Here is a 14,197-nt window from a genome sequence, read left to right as displayed (position 1 = left end):
GGATGAATAGCAGCATATGACCTAGCATATGTAACCTTCCCAACTGTTCTCCACTGACCACCAGTGCCCCAGTGGAGGAAATTAAGAACCATGCATTGGTGGGCCTCACTTCCTGTGAAGTGGTCAGTAGTTTGAAAGGAGCTGAGAAACACTGCTCTAGTGGTTAAAAGAGGGGAGTGCGAGTCAGAGTTCACAGGCTCACGGGCTGTGTTCCGGCTCCATCACTGACTTTCTGTGTGACCTTAAGCATGTCCCCCAACCTTTCTGTGCTTCTGTTGGTCCATCTATGAAGTCTGTGCACGGTGAACAGCAGGGTTGTGGACGTGGCGGCTATGTGCAGGGCCCAGTAAGATTAACAGCAAGGTAGTGTGTGTGGCAGTCAAGCCCCCTGTGTACTCACTCTTACTCTGAAGAGCATGGGGTAGGTAGAAAATGGGCAGGGTATGAGGGGAAAGGAAACATATTAAGAGACGTGGGTTTAACCATGATCCTCCTCCTGCTGAGATGCTGAGCTACAGATTAAAGCTGAATCAAGTTCCCCTCAGCTCCCTCCATAACTCATCACTTTTTCCTTTGTGATAACACAAGATTCCACACCTGCACTGTGCCTAAATGAGAATACCACCACCTACCCAAGGGGTAGTAAGAATCTAATTAATGTTTGTAAAATGTTTTGAGACCCTTATGACGGAAGGTGCTAAAGAAGTATACCTGTTATGTTCCTTATTTCCAGTTAGTGCAATGGGAACCCTAAGGATATTTGCCTCAGACCTGCCAATGGCTGGTATGGCCTTGACACAAAACCCACCTTGTCTAACACCAACTTAAAATACTTCAGTCATTAACCAGGAGTTAGTGACTGACTGGTGATTTTTGAGACACTTTATGGTGTGTGGAAAAGCCACCCTTATTTTAAATATATTGAAGGTATGTTATGGTAAAGGAATGGGGATAAAAGAAATTAAATTCACCAGTGTCTATGAGCTGCTAAAAGGAATATAGTGAAAATGGCAGTGAGGTATCATGAGACAACACAGATTTATCTCTAAATGGGACAGATTATCTTCTCTCGCCACTAACACCCATCAACTGATTGTACCTTTCAAGCAACACCAAGAAGGCAACCTGAAATTCTCAAATACACACCATTTACGAAAGCGAATCGCTTTCTGCTTGCCACATATACTTGCAGATGAGCTTCACTTTTCTACCTAGATATTTTGTGTTTAATTTGCCACAGACAAAATGAAGCACTTTTGTTTTTTCAGCAGCACAAGATCTCAATGTCTGACTAGCAATTTTACCTCCTACTGCTATTTGGAACTTTGCATTTTTTCACTGGTAAAAATGGAATCTAACTAAAACCTTATTTAAAAACACTCCACAAACAACCTGACAACAAAGCAAAAATACAGGTAAAAGTTGTCTTGAACAAAAATGCTGCACCATTGAATACAGAGTCAGAAATCAATGTTTCATATTAATTTATTATGACTTTATTATTATTAGACATTTGAGATAGAAAAGGCAAATGAGGTCATTTCTGTCCATTTCCCCGCTAATGCAGGATGACTGTTCCCTATACTATATTAGCCAGTGCTTTGTCCATTCAAAATTTAAATGACTGAAGCAATGGAACTACTACTACTTCCTTGAAAGTCTATTTCACAGTTGAACAAACCTAACTCTGGGGGAAAAAACCCCTGATACAGTGTCTAAGTTTTTCTCAGCTTAATTTTATCTCATTACTCCCAGTTACATCCATTGTAACAGCCTCAATTCCTCACTGCCCTTACGGTTCACACCCTTCAATTATTTATAGACCGTTATCATATCCTTTCAGATGCCTAGGATTGAATGCAATCTTCGGGAGCATTCTCACCAGCATTGTACAGAGAAAGACACAGTTACCTGTCTGCTTTACAAGGTGAGACATCGGCTGCTCAAAATCACATTGGCTTTTTTGTTTTGTCACTGCTATACTGAACTGCAAGCTCAGCTCCAACGTATTGTCTATTTATTCTTTTCCAGCATCATGGCCTTTCAAGAGTCTTTCTCCTATTGTTCTTGATTATCTGGCTTCAAAAGCATTAGTATGTATCCTTCACTTTTGCATTATATCCTGTTCATGGGGCCACATACAACTGGCGCTTTAAACAGAACTCTCATGTGTGCGCCTTCTGGTTTGGTTGACGTTCTGTTTTTACTCCATTTACCCGCTCATTAGTGGAGACGTTAAATAGGATCGGAACTAGCACTGATCCCTGTGGTAACCCACCAGACATCCAGCCTTTACCAACCGCATGGCCCTTTACCAGTACCCTTTCTTCGGTCTTTCATCTGGATTTCAGTCTATATGGTAACTTCGTATACATGTTGGTCTAACTTAGATCTTTAATAACACATCATAAGACACTATGAAAAGCTTTACTAGAGTCCAGAATAGTTATTTACAAATACCCTCCCACACCATGAAAAACCCTGTGCAATGTCTCTGCTATGGTAATGGGGTTAATCATTACCACCAGTGCCATAATCTGCTAATTAATTCTCAGCTCAATGGGCCACAGGCAGTGCCATCTGTGTGGCCGTTTGTACCTAGCTCCCAGGAGGGGGCAGGAAAATAGGTGTAACACTTGAACAGGTGATGGTGCACCGCTGAGAAGGGCCCACCCCTCCATAGCTCAGCGAGTTTTATTCATAAAACATCTGCCAGTGGTAGTAGCCACAGACTCACACCGTTTCCCCTTTGGAGCAGTTGTGCAGAGTGATTACTAACGGTCCCTGGACACAGCTGGGGTGCCAAGCCGTTTCATTAGGAAAACAACTGGGGGCCAGAGGGGCTAATTGGATTCAGCTATTTCATGACAAACGCAGCCAGGAACGATGTTTTCTTTTGCAGGACCAAGATAGAAGCTACTCCGAACTCTAGGAATTGGTGATTCATAACCGTTTCCACGCTGTGATTTGTTCACGCTGGTGAGAGTTTAGAATCTATTATTAATGTGTGCTCAATATGAGCCAAAGACAGGCCCCTTCCCTGAAAAGCTTACATATCTAAATAGACAACATACCAGCTAAAAACATACGTAAAAAACAGTGGGAGAAAGAAGCAAACAACAGCCACTGGTTAGGGCACCAGTCTGAGACTCTGGAGACCTGGGATAAATTCCCTGCTCAGCTGCAGACTTCCGGCATGACCATGAATGAGTCACATACGGTACATCCACATTGCAACTGGGAGGTGTGACTGCAGCACGTGCAGAAATACACAAGCTGTTCTCCTGGTCCTAGCTAGATCAAAGCTAGTTTGAATAACAACAGTAGTGAATCTGCAGCAGTATAGCTGACTGCATGGGCTAGACCTGCCCACCTAGAACCTTGGGTACACAGCTGAGCGGCCCCCATGGCTTTACTGCTGTTGTTACTTGAGCTAGCTTGATCACAGCTATCTTGGCTATGTGTCCACATGTGTTGCAATTACATCTCCCGATTGCAGGGTAGACATACCCTAAGTCTCTTTGTGCCTTGGTTCCCCATCTGAGAAATGGGCTCAGCTACAAGGTGTTTTCGGTGGTACAGCAGGAATCAGTCTTTGAAAAAAAAGGTTGTAGGAAATTAGTGGACTCTCTGAGGGACTGAGGGTGAGTTGCCTGAAAGAGTTAGAAAAGGAACTCTGGCAGTTCTAACAGGATAAGTCACCAAGAAAAGCTAAGGTCAGCTATCTGGTTCAAAACAGAGCAAGGTTCATTTGTGGTGGAAGAGGAACATGGTGAGAAACTAAAAGAGGAAGGATTGATTGGAATCAACAAAAATGGGCAGCCATGTTGATGTCGTTAGGTCTTTTCTAGTTCCTAAAACCTCGTATTGTTCTTTACTGCTATCCCCCAGCCCAGCGACAATCCTTTGGCAAAGGCTGATTCGAATCAGCAAGAGACCATATTATTGATCTGGCTATGTCACCTATACCAGGGTAGGGGAAGCTGGCAAATGTTTTTTTAGTAACATTTCACCCCAACATTAAAAAAAAAAAAATTCGCAAATTTCACTCTGGGTCATTTTGTGGTCCCCAATTTTGCTTTCCATGAAACACTCGTGAATGGCAGTTTTTGCATCCAAACATATGAATTTTCAAAATGCTGTTTTTCAGGATGAAAACTGACCTTTGTTAACATGAACATTTTAAATTTAAGAAACGTTCAAGAAACATAGGATTTGCCAGATTGGATCAGAACCAAGGTCTAGCTAGTTTAATGCCCCTTCTCAGTCAGTGGCCAGTATCTGACACTTTAGAGGGAGAGGTCAGTGCCCCACAATAGGCAGATATGTGATAATGTGTTTGCCACATTAGGGCTCTTGCTGATTTCCAATTGCCAGAGACTGACTTAAACCCTGAAGCACAAGGCTTAATAACCCTGCCAAAATTTGTTCTCTTTAATTATGACAACATGGGGTTTTCTTGATAGCTACATACATATCTAGGCTGTTTTTGAATCTTGCTAGGTTCTTGTCCTCACTGGAAAATTAAAATAAAACTCAAATGGAACTGGAAAAGCCTCAGATTTCAAGTTTCTGGCATGATGTGAACATTTCACACGGTCTATATCAGTCCCCTCTACCAAAGAATGAGTTTCACTTTCAGGATTCATGCAACCTTTGTCATACGGCCGCTAAAAACCTGGGTCCATTCCTCCAGATCAGAAATCTCTGGTTAGGAATGGCCATGAATAAGTCCAGTGCTCCATTCAGTTCAATTTTGGTCTATACCCGCTTCGTCAGATGAAGGGTTAAGAAATGCTGCAGTGTACAGTTAGGATTCTATACATCCAGGGAAAGTTTCTTCTGAAGCTCCAGTTGTTGGAGGTTGGGGCCTATTTCTGAAACCATCAAAACATCACTATTAAATAATAGCTATTACATGGCTGAAGCTGAAAGGATTCAGGATATTGGTCATCTGGAGCACAGCAGATTCACCACATGAATAGAGAGGACCATACGGGCTATTTGAATTATTTTTCCCTATTAGAAACACACATACACAAAGCCAAGCTAACGAACCAACTGGCCACTGCACAAGTCTTCTATTATTTACCTTTCTAGCTTATAAAGAGCCTGTCAACATGGCATCTCACTTTGTATACTAGTTAGTAAGACTTGCAATGTTCATATTTGTGGTTTCCCTGAACTCCAAAGAAGATGGTAGCTATCTTATACTGTCATTTGCTGCCCACCATCTCTATCATGCACACACAAAAACTTCCTTCCCAGAAAGCCCTTTGACTAAACCTTAGTGTACTGCCACTTACAATTTACGCTGTAAATTTGTAGGGCCAGATCCTTAGGTGGAATTCCACCGATGAAGTGAGCTGTAGCTGAGCTTATGCTCAAATAAATTGGTTAGTCTCTAAGGTGCCACAAATACTCCTTTTCTTTTTACTGACTTTAAAGGAGCTGATTTTCATCAGTTGAAGATTAAGCCTTAATATTTCCAAATATTACCAAAGTTTGAGGGGGAGGGTGGCCAATAAGACTAATTGTTGGTTCACCTCTGCCCTTCTCAAAAACCTTGGGGGAAACCATGGTTCACAGGGCGAGACTGCACAGAGCTTTGGCAACATGAGAGCTCCCAGCAGAGGGCATTGCTACCTTATGGATTTGATCATCTCTTTGGAATATCTCAAGCTACTCACACACACACACGAAAACAGGGGTAGCAGAATTTCTCCTGTCCCTGTTATGCTCTTCTGAATCATCTGAACCGTATATAGATTTCTATTTCCGTCAGTCATTTGCTAGCAGCAAAACTAGAACACTTCCTGTTTTTCCTCCTGCTGTAATCAGGATATGGTAGTCCAAATTAGTGCTGTCCTAATTACTCCTCAGCAGGTGTCAGAAAGAAAGAAAGATCCTTTATCAAATTCGACCAACAGCTATAAAGCAATTACTTTCTACAGCCTGATTTCGCTCCATAAGGTTTATTGAAACAGGCATAATAAAGGAACATTAATTGTAATAATAATAATACATAATATAGATGTATATAGACACACCCACCACACGTGTACGTATATGGTGTTAATAATATTCCCATAGGTAGCCCATTACCAGATGAAACTTTTCTGAATGAAATCAGGCAATAAGAAATAATTTCTTAGCACTACTGGTTGGAACACACAAAGGGATTTTACTACTTTCCCTGCTACCACCAGCTTCAATTAGCTCTTAAAAGGTACTTTTTATGGTACTAATATGGCCCACATTACCACAGTACCTGAGCACCTCACAGTCTTTAGTGTTTTTATCCTCACAACACCCCTGTGAAGCTGTTATCCCCGTTTTACAGATGAGGGAACTGAGATACGGGGAGATTAAGTCACTTGCCCAAGGTCACAGAGGAAGTTGGTGGCAGAGCAGGGAATTAAACCAGAGTCTCCTCAGTCCCAGGCTAGCACCCTAACCACTAGCACATCCTTTATTTCCGAGCCTAGGTTCCCATGTGGTGGTGCTGTTAGCTGTTAGACTTCAGCCCCAGATCTTTAAGGATGCATGAATTCAGTCCTGTATGTAAAGCATTTTAGGATCCTTTGGAGAAAATGGTGCTATAGGAATGTTAAATGTTTTAAATATTAAATAAAATCCTGTGTATACTGTGCATATATTATAGCCACAAATTTCAAAGCAGTTTAGGGGACTTAAATGCCCAGATTCATTAAAATGAATAGGAATTGGGCACTGAAATCAGCTGGCTTTAAAAATCTCATCCTATATATCTTGAGAACTTGTAATATGAAAGGATTCAACTTGTTTTCTCACTGCATGTAACCAAGTATAACAGAGCTGATGCGATCACACGGTTATGGAGATCACACTTTTCCACCCTACTTTCCCTGATTAATTCATCTCTCTGATTAAGAACAAGGACATGTCTCTTTTGATTCTACCAACCACCTGCATCAGTGTTTTTGGAAAGTATGCATATGGGTGTGAGAAGTCACCGGGTCTGCCCAGCCTCTTGGATGGCTATTACCTCAGATTTCTCTCCCGCCCACTAACCAAGCAGACAAGCTTTCCAAGAGGAAGTAACTCCATCCTGCACATACTGAAATAAAACAACACTTCAGACCTACACATCTTTCATCTTAATCCTCCCCAACAATTTTGTGAGGTCGGGCTCATTCTCCTTATTGTATAGGAGGGTCTGGTTCCCTGGGCTAGGCTATACCTGTAGGCAGTAGAGCAGGTTTCCTTGTAGTCCTGGAGCTTCACACACACCATGTTGAGGAACTGATCTGAATAAGCACTCAGGTCATGCATCAGGTTCATGAGGTCCTGGACTGTCTTCTCCACAATTACTGTACTCTGGAAAAGAAAGGGCATGATGACACAACATTTTTCATGTAACCAATGGAAGAGGATGTGGGGAACAGGCAAGAGAACCACAGATCCTGGAAGGGATGGGTGTGACAATCTGCTGGGGAACCACTGTGTTACTCTTCTCAGCCCCAGCAAGTGGGAGGTTTGCTGTTGCTAAACTATGTGTCAGCTCCTTGACACACCAACCTATGTGGCTTGTCAGCAAACTCTTAAGGATGCTCCTAGTCCAAACCTTGTCTCGCATTAAACAATCAGTGCCCCCCAATTCTTGAGTTCCACAGAGACATCCACCTGCAATGCTCAGCCCCTCTGACTGTAGCACCTTTAAAACCTTACCAACTTTGCTGCTCCTTTAAAGAGACAGTACACAAGAGCTTATGACCTTAACTGGGGTTAACACACCCTCTATTTCAATCAAAGCACGCATTTGGTTCATGGTAAAAGTAAAACAAGTTTATGAACAAAATGACACTGATTTAAGCGATATCAAGTATAAGGATTGAAATAGTTACAAACAAACAAAAGTAAAAATACTTCAGTAAGACTTCAGTCTAGCTTAACAGACTAGAGCCGTTTGTTCAAAGATGCTTTTTTCACCAGTCTTTCCTCCAATATGGCTGACTAGGCCTTTAGCTCTTCGGGTGAAGGATGATTTCAGGGTTCGCTCCCCCTCTCTTTACAGTCCAGTAAGCCTTTGAAATGTAGCCTTCTAAAACGTATTCCTCGATAAAGTTCCTTTCCCCTGCTGGTTGTAGACGCCATGCTGGTCCCTCCCCTCCTGGTGATTTTTACAATGCAAATTATCTCTTCCTGCAATCTCCAATACTAATGAATAGCCCACTGAATTTGGCCCTGCCTGGTCTGAGGTGTTCACCTCTTTCCTTTGTCTGGAGAAAACCCATTTATCAACTCCCCTGGTCCTGCCTGGTTCAAACACATTTTAGTCATATATTTCGAGCACATCTGTAAAGTTCTTTGTGGGTTATCCATACATACATCATGCAAGAAAATTAAGATAAATGAGTTATTAGTTTTCCAGTGATGTGTTACAATGCCACCTTTTGGGTAAATATCACGGCAACAGTGTGCCATCTGGCATTGGGGTAGTCTTAAGGTCACAATGATATTGACTGGCAATGGGTTAAAGAACATTTCAGTTCCAGGGTACTGGTTTAAATCGGATTGGGTTGATACTGGCCCAAATTAATCATCACACAAAGACCTTTCAATGAGCTGTATCAAATGAGATGAGGGTGCTAATTCCAGTTGTTAGCAGGCAACTGACCACACCGTAAAAACTGCCATAAAAATTAGTGCTCATTGGCAGCATTCAGAATTCACATGGACTTTTATTACTTGGGTTTTGAAGTTGTTAAAAAAAGGAAGTAAAAGTAAAGGGTTAAGCACAACCTTAACTTTGAATTTCCTGGATGTCGTCAATCTGTATTGTGGATCCAACCTTACAGCAGAAACCCACCAACTCCCATCACTGACTTGAATTACTGAACACTGTGGACTGCTGAGTGATGTAAAATGGACTGATAAAAGGAAAAGCAGGAACTGTATAAAACGGTAGTATATTGGTCTAATTATCAGGTTTGAAATCCCTAGATTTTCTAGAGCCAGAGGCCTGAATCCTGGCAGGGATGACTCAGCCATTAATCTTTCCAAAGTTGATAAACTGTATGATAAACTGTATGATAAACTATCATACATTTTAATGGACAAGACTGAACCTGTAGGGCCTAATTTTCAGAAGTGCCAAGCACTTGCAAGTTCCCACTGACTTCAGCTGGAGTGTGGATATTCAGCAAGCCTGGTCACTACATCTTGACATGGGTGGATCTCATGTAACTTTTAAGATTAGATTTGGCCTGTTGTTTTTGTCTCCAAATTCGTCTCCCTACCACTGTACAAATTGCTGTGTGTTGGGGGACAGCCACCTTCCACCCCAGGCATGTTCTGCTGGCAGGTATGGTTTGAGAAGTACCTTGGGATCCTTTTGATATGATAGGCACTATATTTAAGTAATATGAATGAGGCTGTGAGTCTGTCATGGAAGTCACAGATTCTGTGACTTTCTCTGACCTCCGTGACTTCTGCAGCGGCTGGTGCTGGCTCAGGGGCTGCCCAGCTCAGGCAGCATCAGCTGTTTGGGTGTGTGGGAGGGGACTCAGGGCTAGGGGCAGGGGGTGGAGGGGTATGGGGGGCACTTACCTTGGGGTGGGGGGCTCCCCAGCTCCCACTGGCATGGCCCTGCAGGTGGCGGAGGGACCGGGGGAGCTCTGCGCCGCATGCTGCTTGTGCCTGCAGGCCCTGCCCCCGCAATTCCCATTGGCTGCAGTTCCTGGCCAATGGGAGCTGCGGCAGCGGGCGCTGGTGGCAGGAGCAGTGGAGCCCCTGCCCTGGCTCTTCCGCTGCCTAAGAGCTGCAGGGATGCGGAGCTGGGTAGGAAGCCCCTGTCAGCCCCACCAACCGAACCCAACCCTCCCTACCCCCAGCACCAGCGGGGTTCCCGGGCCATCTCCCCCAGCACCCGCAGCGCCCCACCCAAGTTTTAGGCACGGCGGGTATTTTTAGTAAAAGTCATGGACAGGTCACGGGCCTGTGAATTTGTGTTTACAGCCCATGACCTGTCCATGACTTTTACTAAAATACCTGTGACTAAAACATAGCCTTAAATATGAACCACAAAAGGGCAAGCTTACTGCTTTAAAATTCTGTGTCATATCCCAAAGAACAGTCTGCAGGAGCAGGGGGCACTGCATATCTAACAACATATCTGAAGTCTGTAGAGTCGCTGCAAATTTTAGGATTGGGGAGTTATCTCAAGGTGACTCAATGAGATTTCCTGCATTTGTAACATAGCCCTGGGTATTTCATTTCCTTGTTTACAAACCATGGGGATGGAGTGTTACAAAAATCCTGCAATATATAAAATGAGTTAATAATAGGCTAGGAGGGAGCTTGAAGGATTATTTCTGAGCTATGCACACAGGCAGAAAAAGAGAAAGAGAGGCTGAAGCATTTGCCAATCCTTGTTTGGTTTTATGGCTATTGGGGTAAATTCATCTCTGGGGTAACTCCACTAACTTCAACAGAATTACATCAGGGATTAATTTAGAACTCAGTCCTTTGTTTGCAGAGCAAAAATCTCATCGAAGCCCACAACACAGTCTCTGCAATATCCCCACAAGCCCAACTTTGGTCTCTGCATCGATTTTCAGATTAAAGAACTGCAACGGCACCCAGCTCCATAATCCTGTTCCTCCATATTTACCTATGAGTGACAGGAATTGATTCTGTTTTGCTACTTGTCTGTGAGCTGATAAAAAGATTCAGAAAACCTCACCCTCATTCAGTACCTGGGTTATTCCTTAACCTGTACAACGGGATCTTTAAACGGAGCTTTGCACTAAGTGTGCTTTGTGGAGTGTGCTTGGCTAGCAATGTACTAGGGTGACAAACATCATTTCATCTCCTCTTACACCCAAAGTTGAGTTTTTTAAACAAACCACACGAACAAGGTAATTTTTAATATAACTAGCTATATTTCAAAAATAGATGTGTCCAAACAAAAATATACCATTTTCCAGGCATTCTTTTTATATCGCCTCTGATATCTTTTATTACAATTATTTATACTATACAGTAGACACATGTCAGTAGCAACCTATCAGTGCCCTTTTGTTATGTTGCTCCTAAGAGGCGGTTGCTGTTATGGGGAGTGTCGATAATTCACATTAGGGAAAGCATTCCCAAGGGAAATGTTGCTCGTAAGCAGCAGTTTTTCTTACAAGGTCTTGCTGCAAACAAGCGCCTACTGTAAAAGCTATTAGAGACTCAACTACAGACAGGTCCCATTGTGCTAGGTGTTATACATACAGACAGTAAAAAACAGACCCTGCCCCAAAGAGTTTACAATATAAATGACAAGTTGTAGTATGTGGTGTGGGGGTGAATTAAACAAATGGCTGAAGATAGGGAGGATGGGATAATAACAATAAGCAGACATTTTAGCACAGACTAGCTGTTTGCACAATTGATAGCCAATCAGTAGCAGCAGTAATCACAGTAACACCAACTGGCTCTTTGCTTAGTCATCACTTATCTTAGTTCCAGAGTGCCACTCGCTGCAGCTTCTAGGTGTTGAACATGGTAAGAGGGGATGCAAAGAGGTTAATTTAAATAAACCAGCCAAATCTCACTAAAACAGGATTGTTGATATGAGACCTTTCACATATGCAAAAAATCAATGTAGATGCCGATATCATGATGAGTGAAGTATAAAAACTATATACAGTAGATTATATAGATTAAATCAATTAGATTAGATATATTGAATATAGAATTTGCCATGTGCAAATCCAGCATCTTGCTTTTGGCTTTGGTCTAGGTCTGATACTTCAGTGATGGGGAAAAAAATAAATGCATATGAGTAATTATCCAACACTTTACATAAAGGGAAAAATTTCTTCCTGGTCCATGCGGCAATCTGCTAATGCCCTGGAGGATGAGTATGATTACTCTCATTTTATAATGTATAACTACAAATTTTATTATAGTGAATGACATAAAATTACCCAGTCCCCTTAGAAAAAACAGCTACAACATTAGATTCTTAGCTGGTGTGAACTGACGCAGCACCACTGACATCAATGGAGCGATGCTAATTTACACCACCTGTAGGATCTAGCCTTCTGCATGCCCTCCATAGACTGACTTCCACACATGATGTGTGAAAGTATTTTCTTTGTATTTGATTTACATTGACTTGTTTCGTGAAATGACCCCTTGTTCTCTTACTTTTAGACAACATAAAGCAATTGAACGATTTTAAAACAAAGCGTATACATTGAGAAGAGAGAGCAAACAATGGTTCTCAACGGTTTCTGACAGCTCCTCTCCACCAACATTAAAAACACAGTAAAGTTTTAAAATACAAATTTGGCAGGAACTGAGTCTTGTGTCTCTCTAGATGCCCTCTGCTACTCATCCTGATTTTAATAAAATGGAGACATACTATATGAAAAAAGACTGCACTGGATATGTAATGGCTATTTTTTGTGTAACATTTTAACCTTTTGTGGATGAATCCTAACAAATATGCATTTGTCACTAGGATTACTGTAAATGCATTAGTCCACGTTAATACAGCTGGATTTGTTAACTGGCACCGCAAAACATCTTCCATAACCCTATGGAAGAAAATGAAAGGCAACGCACGTACTATTGGAGAGTTACAGCTTGGATGCTGCTAACCCATCTGGTTCTGTTAACATTAAATGCCTATGATCACAGTGTAATTTTATGGCAAGACACTTCAATGAAGCCTTTTAAAAACACACTAACAAGGAAATTCATGCACGGACCAATATTAATCTCCTCCCACTTGAAACCCGTGTATGGTGCTGAATTTTAACATTGTGCCACAGGTCTAATGCATTGCTCTTATGGCACAGTAAGGAGGCTTTGAAAGAAACTTAAGACTAACAAAGAGAGGAAAAAGCTCCTGTTAAGAATCACTCACCAATAGCTACTACTGACGTAGCATGATAAGAAATAACAACACTCACCACTAACGTCGTGTTTTTCCTTCTAAGGTAGGTCTACACTTACAGCTGTGCGGAGAGTTCTGACCCTGCACACCCAGCTAGCACGGGCATAAATCGCTGTGCAGCTGGTGAGCCACTGCTTAGGCAAGTAGAACGCAGACACGCCAGAACCCTAGATAGCTCTCCACATGCCCACGCTGTGCCCCCCATGTCTACCCCACTATTTTTAGCAGCGTAGTGTCCCTCTGCCTCCCAGCTGTTGGAGCTTTTCCCTGCCACAGTGAAAGGCTCTAGCAACTGGGAAAGGCTCCCTCCCTCGTGCCACGTATAGCTCCCTCCTTTCACTGCCACTTATAGCTACACCTCGCGGTGTGGATACATCCTGCCTTTTACTGTGGTGTGTAGCTGCACATACCCTACAGGCCACTGCAAGTGTAGCCAAGTCCTTCAAGTATTTTACAAACTAATCTAACAAACAAGCTAATTAATCCTCAAGGGGGGGTCTGATTCCCGCTTACCTTAAAGCCTCTTTATACCCCTCCAGTAGTGTAAAGGAGCCTTAAGGGGAGTATAACCTACCCCAATTTATGGCACCTTTACACTGCCAGAATGGTATATAAATAAGAAAGAGGCCCAATAGTATTAACATCCTCATTTTACGGATAGGGAAATTGAAGTAGAGAGGTTAAGAGAATTGCCCAAGGTCAGACTGCAAGTTATTGTCAGAACCAGGATTAGAACTCCTGTGCTTCCGGTCACGCCACTGCACAGGGCCTCTCCTTTGGAAGCCAGAAATTGAAATTTGTTTGCTTACCTATTTCCCCTCTTCAAAGATAAATATATCCAGTGATTTGTTATCTACATTACTCATAAGGGCTTGGCTGCATTCACTGGTTTATTGCTATAGAACCATTCAAGAGAACTGATCTGGCACTGTGGGGTCAACTGTGAGCATTGTTTGCACTGGTTTGTCACCGCAGATTTAACCATGAATGCCAGGCCTGACACATTAGCTTGCTGCTGTAGCTTCACTCACAAGGACAAGAATGCATATAGCGTGCTTGTCTGATTCTCCAGGGTTACTTAACTCCCAACATTATATACCCTTCTAAAAATACTACAGTATTCTACAGTGCTGATCCAGCAACACTATGTCACATTACTGAGAGATGAAGTGTTTTCAATTATTACTGCAGAATATTGTAATATTTTAACAGGTCTATAGAAAAAATTGCATAGACATTGCAGACATACCAAAAATAGGTCAA

At 42.4% G+C, this 14,197-nt stretch overlaps 1 protein-coding gene across 2 annotated transcripts in view; it reads right to left on the bottom strand.

Annotated features, from left to right (window-relative positions):
* Positions 1 to 14,197, bottom strand: part of EXOC4 (exocyst complex component 4) — a 576,720-nt gene that overhangs the window by 88,019 nt on the left and 474,504 nt on the right. For both annotated transcript variants that reach the window (XM_074952890.1, XM_074952899.1), the window contains exon 12: positions 7,223 to 7,359. In XM_074952890.1, coding sequence (XP_074808991.1) covers positions 7,223 to 7,359 — 137 coding nt within the window. The remainder of the gene's footprint in view (positions 1 to 7,222; positions 7,360 to 14,197) is intronic.

The sequence above is a fragment of the Natator depressus genome, chromosome 1 (genome assembly GCF_965152275.1).
Source record: "Natator depressus isolate rNatDep1 chromosome 1, rNatDep2.hap1, whole genome shotgun sequence".
NCBI lineage: Eukaryota > Metazoa > Chordata > Testudines > Cheloniidae > Natator > Natator depressus.
This window is presented reverse-complemented; position numbering and strand designations above follow the sequence as displayed.